This window comes from Callithrix jacchus, chromosome 9 (assembly GCF_049354715.1).
Source record: "Callithrix jacchus isolate 240 chromosome 9, calJac240_pri, whole genome shotgun sequence".
Lineage (NCBI taxonomy): Eukaryota > Metazoa > Chordata > Mammalia > Primates > Cebidae > Callithrix > Callithrix jacchus.
The window spans coordinates 119128596-119155018 of record NC_133510.1 but is presented as its reverse complement, the minus strand read 5'-3'; the positions used below and the strand labels follow the sequence as shown (position 1 = coordinate 119155018).

Here is a 26423-nt window from a genome sequence, read left to right as displayed (position 1 = left end):
TTGCTTTTAATACTTCATGAATGGAGGTCAGTCACATAAATGCCATTATCTTTTGGATTAAAAAATGCTTTTTGTATATACATTTAGAATATGAGTCCTTTTGATTAAAAGGTGTTCGCATTTTCAACACTGAGAAAATAAAGAGGTTAATATTAGCATATTCTTGATGGTTTAAGTCCAGAAACTTGGACCAATAGTAAAATGAGTTTTCATAAGTTAGAACAGTGAGTGAAGTTTACCTTATTTAGTAAATAATGTTTCTGCGGGTTTGCACAAATGTGTGCAGGTATGTAACTACCACTATAATCAAGATAGATAGTGCGTCTATCACCCCTCAAATTTCCCATGTCCCTTTGGTATTAAACTATCTTACCACCTCCATACCTGGAAACCATTGAGAAGTTTACAGTACCTGAAATTTGCCTTTGCAAGAATGTCATGTGAATGAATCATACAGCATATAGTCTTTTGAGTATGGCTTCTTTTTACTTTGCTTGCATAATGAGATTCATTCAAATTTTTGCTTTTATCAGAAGTTCCTTTTTATTTGCGATTAGTACCCCATTGTATAGATATTTCATTGTTTGTCCCACTGTTGAGAAATATTTGGATGGTTTCCAGTTTTTGATGTTTACAAATACAACTACTATAAACATTTGCTATAGTTTTTCATGTGAACATAAATTATTTTACTTGAGTATATACCCAAGAGGATGTAAGGAAGAAACAAACGTTTTTCTCCTTCTGTACTCTCACAACACAAAACAATTCTTGACCAAACATTGCAGAGATGGGGAGGGGGTATTTCTCCTACACCAAGTAATCATTCAGTTCTGCAGGGGACGCCAGCTGGGTTTCCTCTAATTCAGTTCAATTCTGACACTGTCTACCTGGAGATAGCATCACATCTTAAAGGCTGTGGGCTTAGTCCCACAGGACTGTCCCCACTTCAGATGTCAGGAGCCAATCTGGGCCTCCAAAGGTTCTGACCAATTGGCTATAAATCTAGGGTTACCACACCCCGCTCCTTGGGTTTTCTGTTAATTTGCTAGAATGGCTCACAGATCTCAGGGGAAACTTGACTATGTTTACTCGTTTATTACAAAGGATACGGAGGATGGCTAAATGTAAGAGACACATAAGGCAAGGCATGTAGGAAGGGACAGGAGCTTCCATGCCTTCTCTTGAGTGTGCCACTGTGGGAAATGAGTTTATAATATCCAGAAAAATCCACACCTGGACAGTGGATCACTTAGCAAGGCTAGTTTACTTCCTGGAGGAAGGGTGCAACTGGCTGGCAGTCTTGCCAGGAGAGCTCACCTGAACAAAGGAGACAAGGAGATTTATAACTTTCATAACCTGATGCAGTCGCCCACTGCTGTGTCCAGTTTCCGTTGGCTAGACAGGACCTCACATTCTATGCTTGACCCGATTGGCTAAAAACTTGGAAATTTCCTGAATAGATAAGGGGAAAGAAGACAAGGAAGAAGACAAGAAAGGAGAGGAAGCCAGTCAGGAGAAGGTCAGGAGTGTTTCCAAATAAGGGATGGCATGCAGCAGGGTTTGGAGCTTGCCCAGTTCTGTTCAGACATGTTGGAGCGAGTCAAGGTAGCTGATTTAAGATAGCTGATTTAGAGAATACATATACATGGTTATATGTTTATGCTAATAGCGGATAATGGCCATAGAGCAAGAGATTATAACTCCTTCTTATAATGGTGTCGAAGATACAAACTTTGAAGAAGAACTTTCCCGTCTTTCACAGCCACCCTCCAAGAGCCTCCATGTGTCCAGTTATTTGGAAGCTCTCAGAACTCAGTCTTTTTGGGTTTTTATGAAAGCTTCATTATATAATCATGTAGCCTTGATTCATCCATCCATTGTCCATTGTCCATTGGTGATCAACTCAACCTTTAGCCCTTCTTCCTACAGGTCAGGGTGGGTGGGGGTTGGGGAATAGGGGGCTGAGACTGAAAGTTGTAACCCTCTGGTCACATGATTATCTCCCTGCTAATCAGCTGTCATCCTGAGGCTGTCTAGACCACCACTAATTTCTTTAGCTGTTAGTGTACAAAAGACATTCTTAGCACTCTAGAGATTTAAAGGATTTTAGGAACTACATGTCAGGAACAAGAGCTCTATGTCAGGAAAGAGGACCAAATATATGTTTCACAATCTTACAAAGGGATATTGCTGGGCTGTATGGTAACTGTATGTTTAACTTTACAAAATATTGCCAAGGGCAACTTTTCCAAAGTGGCTGTGCTGTTTCTGCATTCCCATGAGCAGTATATCACAGTTCTGGCTACTCTGTTTTATATGCTATTCAGCACATAGCATTGTCAGTTTTTCTTTTAAGCCATTTTAATAGATAATAATATCTCATTGTGATTTTAAATTACATTTCCTTAATGACTAATGAGGTTTTGAGCACTTTTTCTTATACTTATTTGCCATTCATCTGGAGTCCTATTTGGTGAACCGTCTGTTCAAATCTTTTGCCCATTTAAAAAGTTGCTGTTTTTTTTGGTAGTTAAGTTTTGAGATTGAAAAAAAAAAAAAGTAACGTATTCTGAATAAAAGTCCTTGTCAGATGTGTGATTTGTAACTGTTTATTCCCCATCTGTGGTGTGTCTTTTCCATAGCTTAACATAACATTCCTGTATTTTTTGAAGAGCGGAAGTTCTTCATTTTGATGAAACACCATTTATCAGTTTTTCTTTTATGGATCATGCTTTTGGTGTCTATCTAAGAAATCTTTGCCTAACATAAGCTCTCAAAATTCATCTCCTGTGTATTTTTAGAAATACCAGATTTAGGTTTTGCATTCAGGTCTGTGATCTCATTTGATTTTCTTTTTCTCTATGGGTTTGAGGTTCTTTTTCTTTTCTTCCTTTACTGAATTGACTAAATTGCCTTGGCACCTTTGTTGAATTAAAACAAAAATAATTTGTGTTTCAGTTTCTGAACTCAATTCTGTTGCCGTGTGTCCTTTCTACAGTATTGTGCTGGCTTGCTTACTCTGTCCTAATTCATAGTAAACCTAGAGCTTGGTTGATATAAGTACTTTCGTATTTTTCTTTTACCACATTGTTTTGGTGGTTCTAGTTCTTTGCCTTTTCATATAAATATATAGAATTTTTCAGCTCATCTATTTCTGTAAAACATCCTGCAGGGATTTTAATTGGAATTTAGTCGATTCTATAGATTGGTTTGAGAAGAATTGGCATCTTAACCATTTTCCGTTTGTGGTCAATTTATCTTTTTTACTTCTTTCTTTAGCATTGTCGTTTCAGCATATTTTGTAATATTTATACACAAGTATAAATGGGTTTTCGTGCTACTGTAAATGGTACTTTAAAAATTTCAGTTTCTATTTATTTCTCACTATAGAAATATGATAGTTTGTGTCTGTTAACCTTGTATTCAGTGATTGGATAAACTCAGTTTTAGTTCTAGTAGATTTTTTTCTGTTGGTTCTTTAGGATTTTCTAATAGACAGTCCTGTCATATGTAAATAGAGACAATTATTTCTTCCATTCCAGTTTGTATGCCCATTATTTCTTTTCCTTCCCTATTGTACCACGTGAAACTCAGGTATAATGTGGAATAGGAGTGGTGAGAGCAGACATTCTTACCCTTCAGTCTTTTGCCACTAAGTATGATGTTAATTGTAGGTTTTGGTTAATTACTCTCAAGTTTTTTTTGTTGTTTGAAGATAAAAAGTCTATCCTAGGATCTATTTTAAAATTGTAAATTCGGGATAAAATTTTAATGGTATATTAAAATTTTGTCAGCCACGCAGCAATTGTGGTGAAGTTGGCGTTGCCTGTGCATGCTCATTAATTGTTTAGTGTTCCACAGTACATGCCTGGAGAGCTGTAACACCTCAGTATTTCAGTTGACAAAGTATTTGAGAATGATTTGAGGGAGTTTGCTGTTTGTGAACTTTCATTTGACATACTCTGACAAGGTCAATGTAACACCAACGTTAAAACTTGCAAAATGATATAATGAGGAAAGAATTAGATGCGAATATGAGATATTAAGACAGGTAATCTGGTTTCTTCACTAAGTCAGCTGCATATTTTAAAAAAAGGAAATGAGCTGTACTTGATCAAAGAAGACTGAAGAGAAAATTGGCAGACCTTGCTTAGAATATGATTTGATGCACACTAAAGTATTTAGGAGTGGAATTTGCCATAAAGTTTTTCAAAATAAACAAAAAGAAAGGGTGGTTGCAGCAAGAGACATAACGTCAATAGTTTGCCTTAGGAATTTACTGGGACATGTTATTCTATTTTCTTCTCCCTTCTTTCTCTTCCCTCTCCCTCTTCCCCCTCCTTCGTCTTCCCTTTCTACCCCTCCCCGCCTCCTCCCCTTCTCCACCTCTTCTTTCTTCCCTCCCTCCTGCTCTTTCTCCTCGTCCTCCTTTTTTCTTTTTTTGAGACAGGCTTTCACTCTCTCACCCAGGCTGGAGTGCAGTGGTGGCATGATAATGGCTCACTGCAGTCTTGACCCTGCCGGGCTCAAGCAATGCTCCCACCTCAGCCTCCAGAGTAGTTGGGACAACAGGTGTGTACCACCATACCTGGCTAATTTTATCTATCTATCTATCTATCTATCTATCTATCTATCTATCTATCTATCTATCTATCTATCTATTTTTTGAGATGGAGTCTTACTCTGTAGCTAGGCTGGAGTGCAGTAATGTGACCTCAGCTCAATGCAGTCTTCAAACCTCCTGGGTTCAAGCGATTCTCCTGCCTTAGCCTCCCGAGTAGCTGGGACTACAGGCACGCGCCACCATACCCAGCTAATTTTTCTATTTTTAGTAGAGATGGGGTTTCACCTTGTTGGCCAGGCTGGTCTTGATCTCTTGACCTCGTCATCTGCCAACCTCGGCCTTCCAAAGTTCTGGGATTACAGATGTGAGCTACTTTAATTTTTTTTTTTTTTTTAATTTTAGAAACGAGGTCAGGCTGTGTTGCCCAGGCTGGTCTTGATCTCCTGGGCTCAAGCAATCCTTATGCCTTGGTCTCCCCAAAGTTTTGGGATTACAGCTGTGAGCCATCACATTCAGCCCTCTGTTTTCAAATATATTAGAAGATTTTAATATCAGAAGTTTAAAACAATGTGCTGCATAGGAGTTACCAGTGGAAGAAAATTCTGGAAATAAAAGTGGGACAGCCTTCACAAATGCTACATCACCAGCACTCTTTATGGTACAAAAGATGGTTATGTAGGAAAATATTGTACCAGTGACTGGTTTGAATAGTGACTCAGAAGAGGTAGACTTGGAATGTTAATGTAGTTTTAGAAATTTTCAACTAATTTATTTTGCTTATATTATCTGTTTTATGTATGCGTAAAGTGGAATATGATGAATAGGACTCAGTAAGTTTAAAGGAGCTCTCTGAATAATTGCAAAGTAAAAATTGTAAGTGATAACAATGATATAGTTTGTCACCTTCCCCTCCTCTCCTGGTGGTTTACAAAATAATGGTGTATCTTAAAATTGATGGTGCCTTAGAGTCAGTGAAACACATTAGGAAAGACAAGCAAATTAATGTCAAGTGTCCTTTTTATTGAGAAATTAGCTCTCTTTCAAACCCAAAAAAGTTCTACGTGAAAGATAAATGTATGAAAGGGAGCATAGATTTATGATATTTGCAGAACATTGTTGGAAATCTTGGAATGTTTTATCTTGAGCAAAGACTATCAGTTGTTAGCAGGAATGTTTTTCTGTTTGCTGTATTTTATTTCTATTTCTCTTGCTATAAATAACATAACTTTTGCAGACAGAAATTGCTTCGAAAAAATTTGGTAAATCAGGATTAGCTACATAGGAGGGAAGACAAAAAGTTATTTGACATAACCACGAAAAGAAATTCAGCTTTGTAATTTTCAAAAAGTCTAATAGATAAAAGGCCTGAATGTAGTTTTTGAAATGCTGTCTGATTTGAGAATATGGGGATACATTTTGGTATCTCTACTGATATGGTTAAAGCATTAAACATGCCTCGTGGATATAATGTGTGTTTTAATTCTGTTAAATTTTTTTCCTCTGAGTGCTTTTGTCAAGATAACAAGTAAAAGAGGAGTTTTTTTTCCTTCTAGAAATGTTGTTTTCATCCTTCTATTTTTTTTGCTATCTTGCATTGAACTAGTGTAATTTAAAAGGAAATTAACTGTCTTCTCTGGGGCATTTTGTATCTGTTTATATTTATGAAAAGGAATTTTAGGAATGCATGGGGCATTGTTAATACTTAAGTTGGATTCTTTTGGTGTTATAACCTATTTCAGTGTTATAACATATTTCAGAGGCAAACAGGATACTTCCCAAAATGTCAAACATTAAAAAAATTATAAATTCAGGAAATAAATTTGATGTTTTAGGAAGATGTAATTTCCTGACAGTTTTTCTAAAATCATATCCTTTAGACCTTCAAAACACGTAAAGACATTTGTGTAAATCTGACACTTTTGGAGTTTTTTTCTCTTGATTTTTCTCTCTAAAAACATTTTAGAACTTTGCTGTTAATTTGCGACATTCTTTTTACCTTTAAATAGGACTTTAACAAAATAAGTCTTTGTGACACTATCAAGTAGATTAATTTGAGAATTTTAAATGATTGTAAACCTTGAAGATGCAGATTGTAAAAACATTTATGGGAGGAGTGTTATACCATGCCTCATATTTCAGACTTTAAAACCAGGACACATTACTTTTTTTGGTACATAATTATTTTGTAACTTTGGGCAAATACTTAAAAGTACACTCTCTGTTTCAGTGTGAGATTATTTAAGTCATTTAAATTCACTCATTAACTTTAGAAAAATGTTTTAAAAGTTTCTTTTTATTTGGATGTCCTTTTTACTGGTTCTTTTTTTTCTTTTTTCTTTTTTTTTTCAGTTGTGGAAGAAGGACTCTGGGAAAATGGCCTTTCCTATGAATGTAGGACGCTGCTCTTCAAAGCGATCCACAATCTGTTAGAAAGGTAAGAGAAGAAACAGCAGAGAGTGGTTTGCAGACAACCAAGTGTATTGCTAGTGAAGTATTTGGATCGAGTATAAAATTAGCACCAAGACAAAACTATGCCAAATTGCAGGGTCTTTATTGCCAGTGACCACGGAGGACTCATGTCTCTCCAACCTGTGGCCCCGAAAGGAGGGTGACAAAACCCTTTTATGCCCGTAAACCACCTCCAGGGTGAGGGTGTGGGGCGGGGGTGGGGATGGGGGAAGGGATTCAGACATTCTAAGGGCCAGGGGATTCCCTAAATCACCTCGGGGCAGAGAGGAGGGTGCGGGTCGGGTCTCCGGACATTCCAAGGGCTAGGGGACTTGTTGTCACTTAGATTGTTACCTAAGTGGTTTACAGAAGTCAAGATAAGCATTAGTTTTTTTTTACACATTGTCTGGGCAGTGGTGGAATCCACAGATCTTAGTTACTTATTACAAGTTGCAGGGGCCAGGATGGAATTAGCTTGGGCTGCTTATTCTGGTCATTACCAGTAAGCAAAGGCCAGCATTTTGGGCAGCTACTGATAAGAAAAGGTAAGCAGCTTTACATAGTGGGCATTTTTCAGAGCAAGCTAGCAGTTTTATTTACAGAAGCCAAGGCCAGCAGTTATTGTGAGGAGAATGGGGCAGCCGTTACAACTAATTTCTGAAAAACAGCTTTGTCTTTTATAAAATGGTGTTGTTCAGGCTCTCTAACTCTAGGCCAGCTGTAGCACACTAGATACTGAGAGTTCCTGTAATTTTCAAAAACTTTTCACTTGCAATGATTTGTTGTGAGTATGAAAATTGAGTTATATAAGTCTTTTGTTTCTCTTTTATAATTTGAAAAATTTAGAGAAGTTTTTGAAAGAGTACGAAGAACTCCCATATTCCCTGCGCTTGTATGATACATTTTTTTTTAAATTTTGTTCCCTAAAGCGTTTGTACATATTTCCTGATGACAAAGATATATTAGCACAGTATAATGATACAAATTAGGAAATTTAACATTGATAAAAAGGCATTATCTAACCTGTAATTCAATTCAGATGTCATCAGTTGTCCCAGTTATATCTGTTACAGCTTGACCTCCTAAGAGTCCATCCATAGTCATCTATTAATATTTAGTTTTCATGTCTCTTTAAATCCGGAACAGTTCCTTAGTCTTTCTTTTTCTTGCTTGACATTGTTATTTTTGATGAAATCAAACCTTATTACATTTCAGTTCGAGATAGTTTTCTCATGCTTAAGTTCAGATTATGCTTTTTATTAATAGTAGGAATAACATAGAAGTGACGTGGTGTTTTCAGCAGCCTCATTTTGTCAGTGTCCCATAATTAGTGATGTTAACATGTTCTGTCATGTGACTGAGGTAATCTTCTGTCAAGTTTCTCCACTGTAAATTAGTAAGTATTTTGTTAACTATGATCTTTGCCAATTTTGTATTTGTAATTAATAGGTAATTTGTGGCCAGATGCGATGAGATTATGTAATTACCCTGTTTCTCATCAAATTTTCATTTGTTTTAGCCTGCATTGGTAGTCCTTGCTTAAATCAGTTATTACCATTATGGCCATAATGTTAATTTTCAAATGCCACCATTCTCTCTACTTTTATTAGTCAGCATCCTGTTGTAAGGAAGAGCTTTTTCATTTTCTCCCATTTTATTTCCTTATTTATCTTGTTATATAAATTTGGACCCATGGATTGTTATTCAGTGGATTACAGTTAATTTTTACCATCATTTATGTTGATGCTTAAATTCTCGAGATTGGTCAGAGGAAGCCCCTTTGTGATGGCTTGCCCCTGTGTCCTTTAGACAGATCCCTTCATTGTTGAAGCATCCCCTTACTTTCTGGCCTAACAATAGGTTGTTTTGAGGGGAGAAGTAGATGAGAAAGAATGGGTTCATTAAGAGCTTGTATGAGAAAAACTTTTTACTTCTCTTCATGAGTCACTGTGTAGTGCTTTCAGGTAATCAAAGCTGAAAGGACTTTCTAGTACTATTAAGTTTCTTATCCAAACTGTTGGCTACGGTGGTTACCACTATAATATAACCACTTAGGATACTTGAGCTACAGTTGATATGTTATTTCAGTTACCCAGAAAGACTTTTTCCACTGAAGGTTTCTCTATTTCTCATTCTCAGCTCTAATTTCTTACTGTGATTTGGCGTAGACCTAGAGTTCATCTCTTATTAAAGCGTAGTACGCACGTGGCACCATTGGTTTAAGTAGGAGTTAAGTATTCAAGTATTCTGAATAGTTGGCATTTCTGTTTTCCACTGTAAAACAAAACAAAGTACACACAAACTTGATCCAAGAAAATGTGGAAGACTTCCTGTTTCTATAATCTTGTGCCAGAATAAAGCTCTTGGTATCTCTACAATAATTAATACACCTTTAACTACAGTTCTTTTAATGTAAAATTATAGGGTATCTGGAACAAAGTATATTTTAAAATTGTAGCTCACTGTGTATGTTTTTTTTTTTAATATCCTGATTTATTCCTTTCAGAAGAATATGAATAAATGCGAAATTGAATTGTATTCTTTTAAGTTTGGTCCTGGCAATAGTAGCATGTTTCTTTGTTGGGAATTAGAAAAGCAGAAAAACTGGAACGGGGGAAGTGTAGGTAATTCGTTTATTTCGGGCTCATGAATTCAGAATTTGTGATGGAAATTGAAGTATAGGTCAAATTGAACTATTATTTATAAGAAAATTGTCAGCCTGGGCAACATGGTGAGATCTCATGTCTATAAAAATTTTAAAAGTTAGCTGAGCATGATGGTGTGTTCCTGTGGTCCCAGCTGCTTGGGAGGTTAAGGTGGGAGGATTGCTTGAGCCCAGGAGGTTGAGGTTGCAGTGAGTGGTGTTCATACCACCACACTCTAGCCTGGGTGACAGAGTGAGACCCTGTTTCAAAAAAAAAAAAAAAAAAAAAAAAAGTAAATTAATTATGACATATAAAGTTTGGGATAGTTCTAAAGAACTTTGGTTTATTCCTTGGCTTTTTTTTTGAGACGGAGTTTCGCTCTTGTTACCCAGGCTGGAGTGCAATGGCGCGATCTCGGCTTACCGCAACCTCCGCCTCCTGGGTTCAGGCAATTCTCCTGCCTCAGCCTCCTGAGTAGCTGGGATTACAGGCATGCACCACCATGCCCAGCTAATTTTTTGTATTTTAGTAGAGACGGGGTCTCACCATGTTGACCAGGATGGGCTCGATATCTTGACCTCGTGATGATCCACCCGCCTCGGCCTCCCAAAGTGCTGGGATTATAGGCTTGAGCCACCGCGCCCGGCCTCTTCCTTGCCTTTATTTCATGGTCTGTTACTTGGACAGTTATCCTCATCTCACTAAGCCTTAGTTAACATACAGTAATTCAGTATAGGATACCATGTACCTGAGCTTTTCCTAGATGATAAATATATATATCGTGTGCTACATAATGCCTCACATACTATTAATGTCAGTAATTATTTATTTTTACCGTAAATTTTATTATTTTATATACTTTGATTTGTATTCTTTCAAATTTCATTAAAATAGTTCCAGAATGGTCTATTTGAATCCTCCGACAATAGTTAATTTTGAAACAAATAAAACACCTTTTCTTTTAGAAAGTAATATCAAACAAACCACCTTCGTACAGTTTATTGGATGACTTCAGATTCTTTTGAAAAATTATACTAATTCTCTTGTTCTTTAAGATAATAATTTTCTCTTTTTATAAAACATAATGTAACTTTGTTGTATGAAAATTATTCTGCTCATGAGATAGGAAAGCAATTTTAAATGATTGTCGTTGGCTCCATTTATTCATTGTCAACAGAACTTGGAAGAGCTAATACATGTTTGCTTATCTGTGGTGGTGAATATCATGAAAATTATACATGGCTCCCCCACCTGTTTGTTTTTTAAAGCTCAGCCATCGTTAGTGTTAGTGTGTATTTTATGTATGGTCCACCACAATTCTTCCAGTGTGACCCCAGGGAAAAGCCAAAATGTTGGACATATGTACAACTGTTTGCTGTAATCTTTGAAAAATCTGTTTACAGTATGGATTTATTGAGATACAGTTTACCGTCTTGTTCCTGGTAATTTTTTGTTATGCCTTTTCATTTCTATTTAGGTAAGATGTGGATTTTGTGAGTTTCTGGTCTGAAAGCCAGAACTGAGGTTATTAAAACAGATCATCAAGGACTTTCACTTGGAGAGTGTTTGTGTCTCCCTAGCCATTTTTCCTTAGTTTACATGTTAACAAAGCTTATACAGTGATTTATTATTTCCACTTCTTATTTTTAAAGCATAAGATAGGTTTAATTAAAAGGGAATTTTATTTACTACCTTGAGAATCTCTCACAGCTAAGCAGGAGCCATATAAATTGACCTTCTTTCCAAAAGGCTGCAATTTCTATTGTATATAAAATAATGTTACTGAAGTGAGTTATTGAAAAATAATTTTACTATAGAAATTAAGGAAGTTTCACACAGAATAAGATAATTTCATTTGTCATTGCTATTGATTGGTGCTGAGGTAATCTTATACTCATGCTGTGTAGAATATTTTAAATTCTATGGTAATACGACTTCAGATATTTTCTTTTTTTTTTTGAGATGGAGTTTCGCTCTTGTTACCCAGGCTGGAGTGCAATGGCGCTACCTCGGCTCACCGCAACCTCCGCCTTCTGGGTTCAGGCAATTCTCCTGCCTCAGCCTCCCGAGTAGCTGGGATTACAGGCACGTGCCACCGTGCCCAGCTAATTTTTTGCATTTTTAGTAGAGACTTCAGATATTTTCATCTTTCACTTACTCATTTCTCCTGTAACTCTTCAGTATTTGTTGATATTACATTGTATATATCTAGCTAGGGTCATCTGTCTATTAAAAACATTAAAAATATCGCTGCTACTTACTCAAGAGCATTTTCCATAAAGATATTAGACAGAAGATAACATAGTTAGCTTCAGTTTTATGTCTCTTTCCGGGGGTACATATTTGTTTAAGTCCTTTTCTTCACTTCCTTCAGAGATAGGAGATATTTTGGGTCTCAGCTCTGCCCGTTAACTGTGTGACACATGCCAGTGACTTAAGCCTGCTGAGCCCCTTTTCTTTCACCAGCAACATGGTGAAGGGTTCTTTGGCTCAGCACAGTACTTTTCTCATTGTTAAGAGCTCAATAAATGGTTAACTATTGTTGATGTTAGCTAAGAGAATTACCGATATTACCTTTTCAGGGTTGGAGATAAACATTAAAAGTCACGTAGTCCATTTTCCCAGCTAATTCTGGAATCCCTTTCTGTAATAGATATATATTTTCAGATAGAGTCTTGCTCTGTCACCTGGGCTGGAGTGCAGTGGCACGATGTTGGCTTACTGCAACCTCTGCCCCCTGGTTTCAAGTGATTTTCTTGTCTCAGCCTCCCGAGTAGCTAGGATTACAGGCCCGTGCCACCACGCCTGGCTAATTTTTGTATTTTTAGTAGAGATGGAGTTTCACCATGTTGTCCATCTGGTCTCAAGCTCCTTACCTCAAGTGATCTACCTGCCTCGGCCTCCCACAGTGCTAGCATTACAGGCGTGAGCCACTGCACCGGGCCTTATAATATCTTTTTTACATTGTCATCCATCCTCATTTTGAACACATACTTCCGGTTAGGTGACAACAGGTTCCCAAAGAGTTCTTTTTATCTTTAAAGAGTACTTAGTATTAGAAAGGCTTATGCTGAGCAAAACATCTGTCTTCCTCTAACTTTCGTTTCTTTTTTAACTCTATTCTTTGGGATCATTTATAATGCAACTAATTCTGTTTCCATGTGATAGCCTTTTTGATATCTTGACCCTCTTGAATCTTTCTTTTTTTGTTTGTGGTTCTTAATATATGATACTGAATTCCTCACCTTTTCTTTCCAGCCTTCCAGATATCCACCCAGTTGGTCCTATTCTCTTCGTTTTGGCCTGCTTCAAGATACAATGAGTGTTTTATGAAGTATTCAGTCAGGTTAGACTCAGTTATGCTGCAGTAACAGAAGACCTGAAAAATCCTAGTAGCTTATACAGTAGAGGTTTATTTCTTGCTCATGTTGCATGTTCACTGTGAGTCACTGATTTTAGTACTATATCCTCTTCCCTCCAGAGCTCATGCCGGCAGGGCAACCCCTGGCTAAGACTTGCTGGGCCCATGCTAGAGAGCACAGAGTAGTGGTGGAGCACATGGTTGCTTATTAATGCTTTTGCTCAGAAATGCTGTATCCCATTTCTGCTCACATTTAATTGGCCAAGACAGCACCAACTTTAAAATCTAATGCATGGCAAGGTTATCATCTTTCAGTAGGAAGATACTAAAGTTAACATGGCCAAGCTTGATATCAGTGGGACAGGAAGGGATAGCGTGTATTTATATAGTATATGCATTGGGATAGTATACATTTGGGAAAGGAATATATCTACCATACCTCTTAATTGAGTTATCTTCCCCTTCTGATAATGTAAACTGTCTTCCAGACAGCTGGCCAGTTACGTTACTGAAACAATTAAGTTTCTGAAACACACCGATGAATATATTTATACCTGGTTTTTAAAACTTTGAGTTTTATTGGCTTCTTTTGGTATATTTTAAATTTATAATTGTCAGAATTTCAGTATCTGAGTATTTAGACATTCTGAATTTTATAGTTTTAGATCATGCAGTTATGCTTATATTTTCTCCCTTTTGAAAAAGTAAGTGTGCTTCCTGTTTTCTTAATGATCAGTTATCTTTTTTTTTTTTTTGAAGAATGCTCAGAATGATAAAATACCATTAATATAGTTTTTACTTACATAGAATCTCTGCTAGTCTCCCCTACTTCTTTCTATCCCTCCTCTCTTTCTAATAATGCACCAGTTCAGATTGTTCTTCATCAGTGTTCAATTTAGGGAAATTTTGTTAGGTATTTATCATGAGCTTCTCAAAGGTTACACTTTGTGTTTTAAGTTTAGATTGCCTCACACTCCTTAGGGAAAAGTACTTTGGCTATCAATAGATGATGGCAAAAAACAAAACAAAACAAAACAAAACAAAACAAAACAAAACAAAACAACCCTGCAATCATTTTTCTTCATTTGGCATTTTTAGTGTTGCAGACTTAATGGCTGTTACTTTACGTTATGATAGTTGATATAAGTTTTCATAATACACCATATCCTTTTCACCTAACTCATCAAAATAAAGTAAAATATTGGGTGGAAAAGGTTTTAAAAAGCTAGAAAATATATGCAGTTAAAAACCTTAAAAGAGTTTTTATTATTGCTTCAGTGATTTGCACCACATGTGGGACTTACGAAAATCTTGCTTTTCTAGCTATGTAAAGATGCTTGCTGTCAAGTTGGCATTATGTGCGGTAGTATACTTTAAATTTTCTTAACTTTTTAGAATAAAATATATAAATAAGTTAATTTCAATGGAAAGCTTATTTGTTTTCTCTTAACATGCAAATCATTGCATACAAGAGAAGATTACTCGGGTCTTTTGAAGCTGTTATGCTTTACCATGTCCATACTTACTTAGGGAGACTTTAATCTGTGGGTATCTGACATTTGTAAAACATAATGGCTCTTCAGAGCAGTCCACTGGTGCTGCTGTACTAATGGGTTGTCAGCATATTTACCCCATGGTAATTTATAATACAGCTATAAAATTGCCTTTGGCCCAGAGCTGCTCAGTTTGCCAAGATTCAGTCTTTAGAGTTAAGATATTCTACTTGGAAAGTACAATGAAAATAATGTGGGGAAAATGGAATTATAATTATGATAACATTAGCATTATATTTGTTTCTATCTTTCAGTGTGTTGTGTTATTGTAATAGAGGTGATGCAATAGAGGTGATTCTCAAAGGGCGAATGAGCAACGTCCTTGGATGTGGTGGTTAAGGGATTTCAGAGTAACATATTCACTGGAGCATGGTGGGATGTACCGTCCTAGTTGAAGAATGGTGATGGAACATTACAGTATTGAGAGTCCTTGGGTATAATGTGATAACAGGAGCAAGAAATGAGTAATCAGTAAATTCCCATTTTATTGAAATAACTGTTTACTTCTCTAAAGGAAGTAGGAGAATGGTCTTTAGACTTAAGGAACATATACTTTAATGAAAGAGGCAGTACAGATATTGTAGACACAAGTGACTGAAAGCACATGTCTATTTGTAAATGTCTAGAAAGAAACATTCACCCTATGACTAATCAGTTTGCGCAGCTATTTAAATTGAAAAAAAATTGATCTGGGAGCAGTGGCTTGTGCCTCTTAACCCAGCTACTCAGGAGGCTGAGTCAGGACAATTGCTTGAGGCCAGGAGTTTGAAACCAGCCTGGGCAACATAGCAAGACCCATTTCTAAATAAAAATAAAAATAAACTAACTAAATAAAAGATAATTAAAAATTAGCTGAATGTGGTGATGTGCACTTGTAGTCCCAGCTATTTGTGGGGCCAAGACGGGAGGATGGCTTGAGCCCAGGAGTTCGAGGTTGCAGTGAGCTCTGATCTGCCACAGCACTGCAGCCTGTTCAGTAGAGTGAGACCCTGTCTCTAAATGTAAATAAATAAATAAATAAATGATTGTATTTGGTAGTTGGAGAATGAGATTCGATGCTGAAAGTTTAAAACTAGAGCAAAGTCGGGTGTGGTAGCCCACACCTGTCATCCCAGCACTTGGGAGGCTTAGGTGGGCGGATCACGAGGTCAGGAGATGGAGACCAGTTTGACCAACATAGTGAAGCCCCATCTCTACTAAAAATACAAAAAATGTAGTCGGGCAAGGTGGCGGGTGCCTGTAATCCCAGCTACTTGTGAGGCTGAGGCAGGAGAATCACTTGAACCTGGGAGGCAGAGGTTGCAGTGAGCCGAGATCGTGCAATTGCACTCTAGCCTGGGCAACAAGAGCGAAACTTTGTCTAAATAAATAAATAAATAATCTTAAAGTAATGAAAATACAGGAATCACTTGGGAATGGTTTCTTCAGGCCCTCAATTATATGGGTTTTTTTTATTTAGTTAGGAATTGGGAGCGTTGTAGTTTCCAGGAAGGAGACTTGTTTGCATATATGTTTGATCTGGATTGGAATGATGAAGAAAAGGCTTTGCTGCTAACGAAGATATTGTAGTATGAAGTAATAGAAAATTAGGCTATGTGAGCTGCTCTATAATTCAATGATTAATAGAAGATGTAATTTTGTTGCGGTTATTGTAGGGAAATCTATGAAAACTTAGAATAAAGCAAAGCTGGTGGTGGGCTGCCTTCTATACCTCCCAACTCATTTGGGGAATGGCTTCGTATGCTAGGCTGTGGCTGCTCTGGTGACATTTGTAATCTTCCATCAGGTCTGCCTGTGGCTTTGGGATTAGAGTTTGGGGTGCCAACTTTGGAATCAGCCTGCACTTGCACTTAATTATTCAGAGCCATATGGCACGATACAGAAACATTAGCTATACACATACACACAATCTGATTTCATTTTCATTTTTCAGCAGCTGTTTTGTTTTTGATATAGTGATTTTGGGGAGATGGTAGGGGTTGGGAAGAGAAATAATTTCCTAGTACTACTGCTTAAAGACCATTTTATAAATCTGGTATCCCAGTGATTTTGCAAGATAATATTGTACTACTTTACAGCATTGTATCATATTTTGATAGTGAAGCCATTTAGAAAATCTCAGTAATAATGACTGGGATTACTGAGTAGCGAACTACATAACTGGTATGTAGTCTTAGCACTATTTATGATTATATTGATTTGAAACAACTTTTGGCAGATGGAGTGTGTTTGCTAAGTTTATTTATTTGTGAAGTTAAGTATAAATTTTGACCCTCCAAGGTTGATAGAGTGTTTAAAAAGGGAGAAATTAAATTTCTTATGTAATTTTTATATCTTAGAATTATCTGTCATTAAGAGATTTGCAAATTATATTCTTCAAAGTATAATTAAAGCATTTGGGCATCAGTGCTGCTCATACTAAACTTAGTATCTATGTGATTTCCTACATATTTAGTATCTACTATGATTTTAATCTTCAATGGGATATGATGGGCTATAAAGAAGTGAAATGTGTAGACTTTTTTTCCCCTCAAACACTGACAGTCTCATTGGTGAGAATACGTACACATAAAAAAATTCAAGTAACAGTACGAGACTACCCATAAGAAGTGACTGTAAACCAGAATACCAGCATTACATTATGAATAGGGAGATACTCTTTGGTATATGGCGTTCATTTCTCATTTATTTATTGAGCACCTTCCAGTGTAAGAGTACATTTAAGCATGTTTACATAATGGACACTTAAGTATTTGTTGAACATTGTCAGTGACTAAGACAGACCCCATCTGTACTTCTAAGAACTGATAGTTTTATGGGGGAAGAAAGCTGTAGAACTTGATCATTACAACACAGTGGTGAAAGTGCTGATATGTAGATGTTAGTATACTGTGTAGGCTTAATCTGGGACAGAAAGAATGAATAGAATTCAAACTAGAGGAGAAGGGAGAAGAAAGAGATTTCAGGCCAAAGCAGGGTTAGTAGACATTAGTGGTATTATTTGATATGGAAATTCAGAGCCGAGGATGTGCTTCATAGTTTACAACTCTATGTAATTGTGTGCAATGTTTTGCTTTTCCACACATTTTTCTGAGGAAAGAATTTATAATGTATTTCATTAGTTTTAGTTGTTGTTGTTTTGTTCTTGAGACAAGATCTCACTCTGTCACTCAGGCTGGGGTGCAGGGGTGCCATCCACAGCTCACTGCAGCCTTGACCTCCTGGGCTCAAGTGATCTGTCCACCTCAGCTCCCTGAGTAGCTGGGACTACAGGTGTGTGTGACTATACCCAGCTAATTTTTGTATTTTTTATAGATACAGGGTTACATTATGTTGCCCAGGCTGGTGTCAAACTCCTGGCCTCAAGCTGTTCTTCCACTTTGGCCCCCCAGAGTGCTGGGGCAACCATGCCTGGCTCATTAATTTTTTTTTTTTTTTGAGTCTTGTTGTTTACCCAGGCTGGAGTGCAGTGGTGTGATCTTGGCTCACTGCAGCCTCCACCTCTTGGGTTTAAGTGATTCTCTTGCCCCAGCCTCCGGAGTAGCTGGCATTACAGTTGCCCATAACAACACCTGGCTAATTTTTGTATTTTTGGTAGAGACGGGGTTCCACTGTGTTGGACTGGCTGGTCTCAAACTCCTGACCTTAGGTGATCCACCCACCTTGGCCCCACAAAGTACTGGGATTACAGGGGTGAGCCTCCAAGCCCAGCCAATTTTTTTTTTTTTATAGATCCATGACCCAAAAACGTTTAAGAACCAAGGACTGTGTGCCTCTGTATAGTCAACTGTTGAGTCAGCGTATTCCAATGTATCAGTTAGGGCTTCTTTAGCAAGAGCACACCTCCTTCTCTCTCATTTCCTCCTGTAACCACATGGAAATAATATCTGTACTGCCTAATCTTGGAGGGATTGTGTATGTATCCCCCATCTCTGCCCTAGTACTTAAAAAAACTGAGTAAACACAATTCTATGCTGTCATGTTTTCCTTTCGTTGTGTAGGAAATCATTGATCACAGAGAAACTCAATAGGAAATGAAAAATATGTGAGTTATTTGTGACTCTCATTTGGAAACACATGGTTTCAGATTGAAGCATCGGTAGTTTCCATGGCTGTTTTGTGTATTAGTAATAACAACTTTTTGTTGATGTTGGCTAAGAAATAAGACCTGTATTGGGAGCTCAGGGAGATGTATTCACACAGAGTTAGCCTCTCAGATAGCATTTTCATCAGCCTTTTGCCTCTTGCTTTTGTCCTTGAGTGGTCTTGACTGTGTACTGCTCTTCCACCCTCCAGACCTTGTTTGTTTTTTCTGGAATGAAGTCAGCATATAGAATTCGTGACTTTTACATGATAGAAGAACAAATAAACTTTGACGTGTTGTCCCCGTTAGCCACAGATAATTTATCTGCTTTTATTTCATATTATACCCTCTATAGCCTTGGATTTTTCTTTCTGTACACTGTAAATTTATGGTTTATTATTGAATACATGGTTCTTTTGAATTCTGACCTTCAAGACATAATATGAGGAAATAGATTTTAAAACAATATTTACTAAGTGAGGATGTTTGTTAACTGGAAGACTGTTAAGTGTTTGATATGACTCCATACCTTTTATGTGCCCTATTGCTTTTATTCTCAGCATTATCAATTTTAAAATATACCTTCAATTTTATAATGGCTTTGGGAGAATAAAGAAACATTATCACATTAAATAGACCCATAATTTAGCAAGGTACATTTGGATTTAAGAAATAGGGAAATAATTGGGAAAATGTGACAGCCTGAGAGTTGGTATATGCTAGTTATTAAATGTCCTGGCTCTGTGATCAGATATACCTGGCCTTGGGCGCAGCCCTGCGATTTGTTATCTGGATGACTGTCTCACTGTGCCTCGGCTTCTTCTATAAAAATTGCCATTGTAACGCCCATCTTTTATTATTATTACAAGAGTTAAACGAGGTACTGTGCCTGGTAATCAAACCAGGTAGTAGTGGTGTAGTGATTCTGGTAGTAGTTACTGATAATATTATTGCAGAAACTTGGTATCAAACACTAGAGTTCTAGTGGAAATACGTTTATATGTACTCTAACTAAAAAATATAATTAAGTCTCTCAGCTAGTGAATAAATTGTAGAGATACTTTTTCAATTTTGCTTCTTGAGTACTTTCTCCTCAGGTGGGTGTGCCATATTTCCTCTTTAAATTTAATGGAGTCACAGTCTTTACCCCTAAAAAGCGTTTTTTCAAAATTTAGAAGCTTGGGAAAACAGATTTGGTTACTCCGAAAATGTTTTTCTTCCTTGTGAACAATGAAGATTGCAGTAGAAGTTTATTTTCAAAGTAAAACCAGTTGAGCCCAGTGACTTTTTGGTACAGTCGTGCTCCAAATTGACTCTGCCCAAAAGGAGTTCCATTGTGGTCATCAGAAACTGTTAACATTTACTCACCCATCTAACCTGTATGAAGTTGAGTGAAGCCTTGAATTGTTTCCATCCTCCTTGATGGTATGGAAATTACAAAGGCAAAAGCCATGTGCAGAATTGCCTCAATATGGAATAAAGAATTGGCTATATAGCTCTTTTACTGGTAAGTAGAACCTTGTATAGAAGAATTCCATTTAGTGGTCTGACATCTTTTCTTAGAAAATATGTATCATTTCATTGAATACTGTTAGAGATAACTGTATTTCACCAGTTCCAAATGTGCACGTTTCCCCCCACGTTTTTGCTTTTAAAAATCAGGTATACTCCTTACAATCCATGACATCCAGTCGGCCAGGTGGCAGTTAAAATACAGTTGTCATTTGCCTGCACGTGAGCGAACTTGGTCGTAGCTCTGTATTGTTGTCATTTCAGCTGAATTGTGTGTATTATTGTTACAAGAGTTGCATTCACTTGCCCTTTAAAATGTCTTCAAAAAGACATGTTAGGATATCCTGTGATTTGACATTGAAACAACATACATAAGTGACATGTAAACAGAAGTGGGGCTTATATATGAGTAAAGCAGGTATTCATTATAGAAGACAACAATTGCGATTCCTTGTTTCTCTCAAAGCCATAACCAAGTGCTTTATTGTGCCTACGAAAAGAAAAGAAAATACCTAAGATAAACCTGTGCTGTATTTTTGTCACTGAGATCCCTGCTAAAGCATTGCCTATCACATGCCAAGCAAAAAAAACAAAAACATAAAAACAGCATTAAAACTTGCAGGATGGGCTGGGCGTGGTGGCTCACATCTCTAATCCCAAGCCAGGAGTTCAAGACCATCATGGCCAACATGGCGAGACCCCATATCTACTGAAAGTACAAAATTTAGCTGAACATGGTGGTGTAGGCCTGGGAGACTGAGACAGGATTATCACTTGAAACTGGGAGGTGGAGGCTTCAGTGAGCCGAGATCACACCACTGCCCTCCAGCCTGGGCAGCAGAGCCAGACTGTGTCTCAAAAAAAAAAAAAAAAAAACCCCAAACTTGAAAGATGTGTGTCAGTGGCTTGGAACAATGTCTCTGAAGGTCTCTTAAGAAATGCTATATTCCTTACTATGCAACCATAAAAAATGATGAGTTTGTGTCCTTTGTTAGAGACGTGGATGAACCTAGAAACCGTCATTCTCAGCAAACTGACACAAGGACAGAAAACCAAACACCTCATGTTTTCACTCATAGGCAGGTGATGAGCAATGAGAACACTTGGGCACAGGGAAGGAAACAATACTCACAGGGTGGGGTAGGGTGGGGTGGGCGGATAACACTGGGAGATATGCCTGATGTAGACAACGGGTTGGGTGGGGGGATGGAGACAGCAAACCACCATGGCATGTATGTACCTATGCAACAATCCTGCAGGATGCAGGATGTGCACATGTACCCGAGAGCCCAAATACAACTAAAAAAAAAAAAAAGAAATGCTAAATTCCTAACATTCTTGATGATGCAAGAATCGAAATTATGCAGAAGTGTGATTTTATTGGAAGAAATTAGGAAGTATAGATTTTTAGAAATACGTAATCGATTTATTTTGCTTACTTTTGTTTACATTTTCTTTTTTACGTGGGCCTAAGAATCTGTGCCCAGTGCTTAAAAATTTTAAGTGATAAAACATTTTGACAGTTTAATTGATGGTGGTTGGTGTTTTTATTTTTGGCGATGTATCTCATCTGGTATATTGATTCAGCAACTTTAATTTGTTATTGATACTATAAAGTAATTCTTGATGTAATTATTTTAGGTGCCTAATGGATAAGAACTTCGTTAGGATTGGGAAATGGTTTGTCCGACCGTATGAAAAGGATGAAAAGCCAGTCAACAAAAGGTGAGCTTTTAAAATGCTCTTGGCTTTTTGGTTTCTTTGGCTCTGTGGGTGGGAGAACAGCTTATTATTTATTTATTTTCTAGTAAAGTTAGTAGTTTAGATATACTCAAATCAATTCCTGGATCACAGTGTTATTAAATACTGTATTATTAAATTACTCATGTTTAAACCACATATGACTGTACTATTTGGAATTGAGATAATTTGTTTTATTTTTCATTTTCCTTCCTCATCTTTAACTTTTTTTTTTAAGACAGGGTCTCATTCTGTCACCTAAGCTGGAGTGCAGTGGCACCAACTTGGCTCACTGCAGCCTCAACTTTTTAGGCTCAGGTGATTCTCCCACCTCAGCCTTCCAAGTAGCTGGGACCACAGGTGTGTCCTGTGACACCTGGCTAATTGTTTATATTTTCAGTAGATAAGGGATTTTGCCACACCCAGGCTGGTCTCAAACTCCTAAGCTCAAGCCATCCACCCGCCTTGACACCTCCCAAAGTGCTGGGATTACAGATGCGAGCCACTGTACCTGGCCTCATTGTTAACTTTTTAAAAGTGTTATATGGCATAAGTTTAAAAACAGTGAAGAAATGGTGACAATTTTTGTTGAATTCATTGGTCCCCCTTAAAGAAGGTCAACACATCCTAGATGATTGTAAAACCAAAACTTTGAATTACTTTCCTAAACAGTCCTCAAGTTTTAGCCATCGTATGTGTATGTTTAAATGCAGTCCTTGATACTGTACAGAAATGGAATTTTAGATCAATCACACCAGAATCAGAAAATAAAACCCTCAAAATTTAAAATTTACTTTGCCTACCTCTGAATGTAACATACGTGTAGTTGGAATCATAAGTTGATGGTGAATATTCATTACTGAATTGCATGGTATACAATTTAGATTTTGTTTTATTATCGGTGTACTTACCCTAAGTGTCTCAGGTACTGGGTGCAGATTAGAATGCTTGAAGCCTTAAATAATAGTTTTAAGATTAGGCCTTTTCTTTTGGTTGCAGAAATTTCAGCTGGAAACTCCTGCCTCATTAGGAACCTTTGCTCTCCTAACTTTCTTAGTTTCCAGCAGACTTCATTAGTAGTCTTCTCACTCAGTCCGTCTGCTTTAAATCGTTAATGAAATGGTTATGGAATCTTCGCATTAACCAAACATAATTTATGAAAATTTTCAAATCAGATAAATTAGGGACTGGAAGTTTTATTTGTAAGATCATCATAAACTTTTTTGAAGTATTTTCCCTTTTCAGTACATTCAGAATCCTTTAAAAAGTAGTAATACGTATGTATGTGTAAAAGTTTGATTCTGTTTACAGTTACTTTGACTGATGAAATGGGACTTTTTTCTTATATATATATTGATTCAGCTTACTTACTGTGTTCCATGGGTTTTTACTTTCATTTATTTTTACTCTTTTTGAGACAGGGTCTCGCTTTGTTACCCATACTGGAGTGCCAGTGGCATGATCTTGGCTCACTGCAACCTCTGCCTCCTCGGTTCAAGCTATCCTCCCACCTCAATCTCCCAAGTAGCTGGGACTGTAGGCCCACACCACCACACCCAGCTCATTTTTGTATTTTTTGTAGAGACAGGATTTTGTGCCATGTTGGCCAGGCTGGTCTTGAAGTCCTGAGCTCAAGCAGTCTACCCACTTTGGCCTCCCAAAGTGCTAGGATTATAGGTGTGAGCCTCTGTACTTGGGCCTTTGGTTTTTACTTTTAATCTTAACATTCTCCTTAAATTTACAGAGAGGTTAAAATTAAGCTTTCTGGGTGGCTTACGTTTGGCTTTTATATTTATGACTTTGCAGAGTTAAATATGAAATGCGTTAGCCCAGTGACCTTCTTTATCATTCTGAATGAGTCTGTCCATGCCTAGCATGGATTCTTGTCACTGGTCACCGGTGAGTTAACTGAGCTAGTCATAAAATATCTTTAGATTATCAAGTACAGGATGATTTGACAGCCACTTGGAGTTGAAGAGGAAATGTAGAAATAAAATAGGAATTGAAGGAGTAGCAATTAGTATGATAATAGTAAAAATAATGTTAAAAAGTCAAATATAGTTATCAACCTACTTTATATAGAGGTTTTATATCTTTACACTGATTTAGGCTCCAGAAATCTTCATAACTTTAGCAAGCCTGATGTAAATAATGAATGTAGTGTATTTGGGTATTTGATTTGATATATATGGGACGCTGCTGATAACTGAGCACTGTAATTGAATTAATTTTAGATTTTATATTCATGATTGAATATGGGACTTTTTTCCTACAATGCAGAAATGTTAATTATTTTGAAACAGTATTTCAGAAGAGCTTGTTAACAATTAGAAAACGTTTAAACCAAAGATGAATTTTAAAAGTTGGCATTTGCTTTAATAAAACTTTATTAGATGCGATGACTTTTCCTCCTTTAATCTCTGAGTGGAAAATAGAGCCCCTTGGTAGATGTTGAAATAGGGTCTCAGTAGTCATGTCTGAGATGGCCAGTTTTAAATGGGCGGTCATGCTGTGGAGGAGAGCATTTAGCATTAGAAGAGAATTGGGTTCACATCTTATTCTTCCACTTGCAGGTTAGATTTTGGACGAACTGATTAGTTTTTCTCAAGTGAACTTTTATTGTTACTGAGTTGAAAATTGTAATTATTATGGCAGTTTATAATTTAGTTGAGAGAAAGTAGAAATGAAGTAAATTAATTTTTCTTAAGTTTAATTGTGTCTTTTTTGGTACCTTGGTACATATCAGTTTAGTGACTAATGGAGAGGAAAACCCGTTGCCCAGTACTAAACAAATTAAATGTACATATGTACATTTCAGAAAATCTCTTATTTCTAAGTATAGTGTAATACTGGCCTATAGTATCTATATATAATTCTAGCATATAGATAATGTATGCTAGTATTTCTAGCATTACTGATTATTAGTATTACTGATTTGTCATAATGTATATTTTAGATATAATTCTAATTATAGTGATGAAACAATACTGATGAATGAGTTCTACCTGTTAGAGTAATAGCATATGATTTCTTGTGCTATAATTTCTTTCTCTACTCCTTTAAAATTCTTGTGCTATGATTTCATTTACTAATGGACTCTTAACAGAGTTCTTAATGTTTGACATGAGATGATGTTTAGGAGAATTCTTAAATAGATTATTTACATATTATAGATAAATATATGTATTCGATCAGGTAGTTTCAGAAACATAGATATTTATTCAACATAATTTTTTTCTCTATATTGGCACCTTTTGTTTTATTATTCATATCCGTGGGAAAAGAATAAGTAGAAAAGAAAATTCTGTGTTTATCCTCAAGAGTGGTGACAGCTAAAATGAAATATAAAAACTTTCTGGTGTCTAAGGTTTATCTTGAACTTGAAAAAAAAAAACTTTTGCTTTTTGGTTTAAAACAAACCAGTGAAAAATAAATTCTTTAAAAAACATTTGGAGATTGTTTTAATAATACAGATTTTCTCTATTGGAAAGGCATCTGTTTTGTGATTTAATTTCAATCTGCATTTTATTACTGGAGAATTTGAAATTTATACAGTTTAGTTTTTGAATGTTATTTTTAGCAAATAGTTTATTGCCCTTAATAACAGTGGGCCTTTGATCTTTTCTGGTATCAGGTATACAGAAGCTAAGTTAACAAAAATAGCAACTTGCTAATTCATTTTCTGGGTTAATTTGCTGTCACTGACTCTTGGGCAAACCTACTCTTGGGTGATACTCCAGAGAGCTTCACACATTTTCAAATATTGTAATTACTTCTGTATGTGCTGATAGCACATGTGCACACACACACGCCCACACACATACGCATACACCCTGAAAGCATTATTACTTTAACTGTGTTTTTATCTTTTCTCCTCTTAATTCTGGACTTCTTAAAACTTTTTCTTTTTTTTTAAATTTTCTTACATTACCTAACATACATGTTTAAGAAATGTAAACACATTTTTCTATTTAATAGCAAAACATGCATTTTATGTAATACTATATTATTAGCTTATCCCAGAAATGTTTTGATGTCTTAGAGCTGTTTTTAGCATTTTGAAACTTTCCTTTTCTCTCCTTTCTTCTTCCTCTTCTTTATCTCTTCACAGATAATAACCTGCTACTCCATTTTCTGAATTAATTCGCTATCACCGACTCATGGGCAAACCTGCCCTGCTCTTGGGTGGTACACCTTCTCCATCCTCCTCTTTCTCCCCAAACTCTGTTATAGCCCAGTCATCTGTGTTATTTAGCTTCTAGAGATGCCCAGATGGGAAGGCAGGGAAGGGATTCCTAGTCTAGAAGGTGAGCAGACACTTAGAGTGTGAACAGTAAAGCAAGTCTCTTTCTAGTGTCTGGAAAAGTGAGATCAGTAGCTATCTATAATTTTTTCTGTTTTCCTTATAAATTTACTTGGCACATGTGGTGTGCCTATCTGTTAACAAGGGCTTGCTGTTGGGAAGTCCATAGATGAATATTAATGGGACAATTTGGACTTACATAATCGTGCA

At 36.7% G+C, this 26423-nt stretch overlaps 1 protein-coding gene across 4 annotated transcripts in view; it reads left to right on the top strand.

The window, feature by feature from the left end:
• The window catches only part of MED13L (mediator complex subunit 13L), a 306319-nt gene that overhangs the window by 151047 nt on the left and 128849 nt on the right, over window positions 1–26423 (top strand). For 3 of the 4 annotated variants that reach the window (XM_035257744.3, XM_035257743.3, XM_078337398.1), the window contains 2 exons: window positions 6917–7001; window positions 21812–21895. In XM_035257744.3, coding sequence (XP_035113635.3) covers window positions 6917–7001; window positions 21812–21895 — 169 coding nt within the window. The remainder of the gene's footprint in view (window positions 1–6916; window positions 7002–21811; window positions 21896–26423) is intronic. The other variant, XM_078337397.1, reaches the window with a different exon arrangement.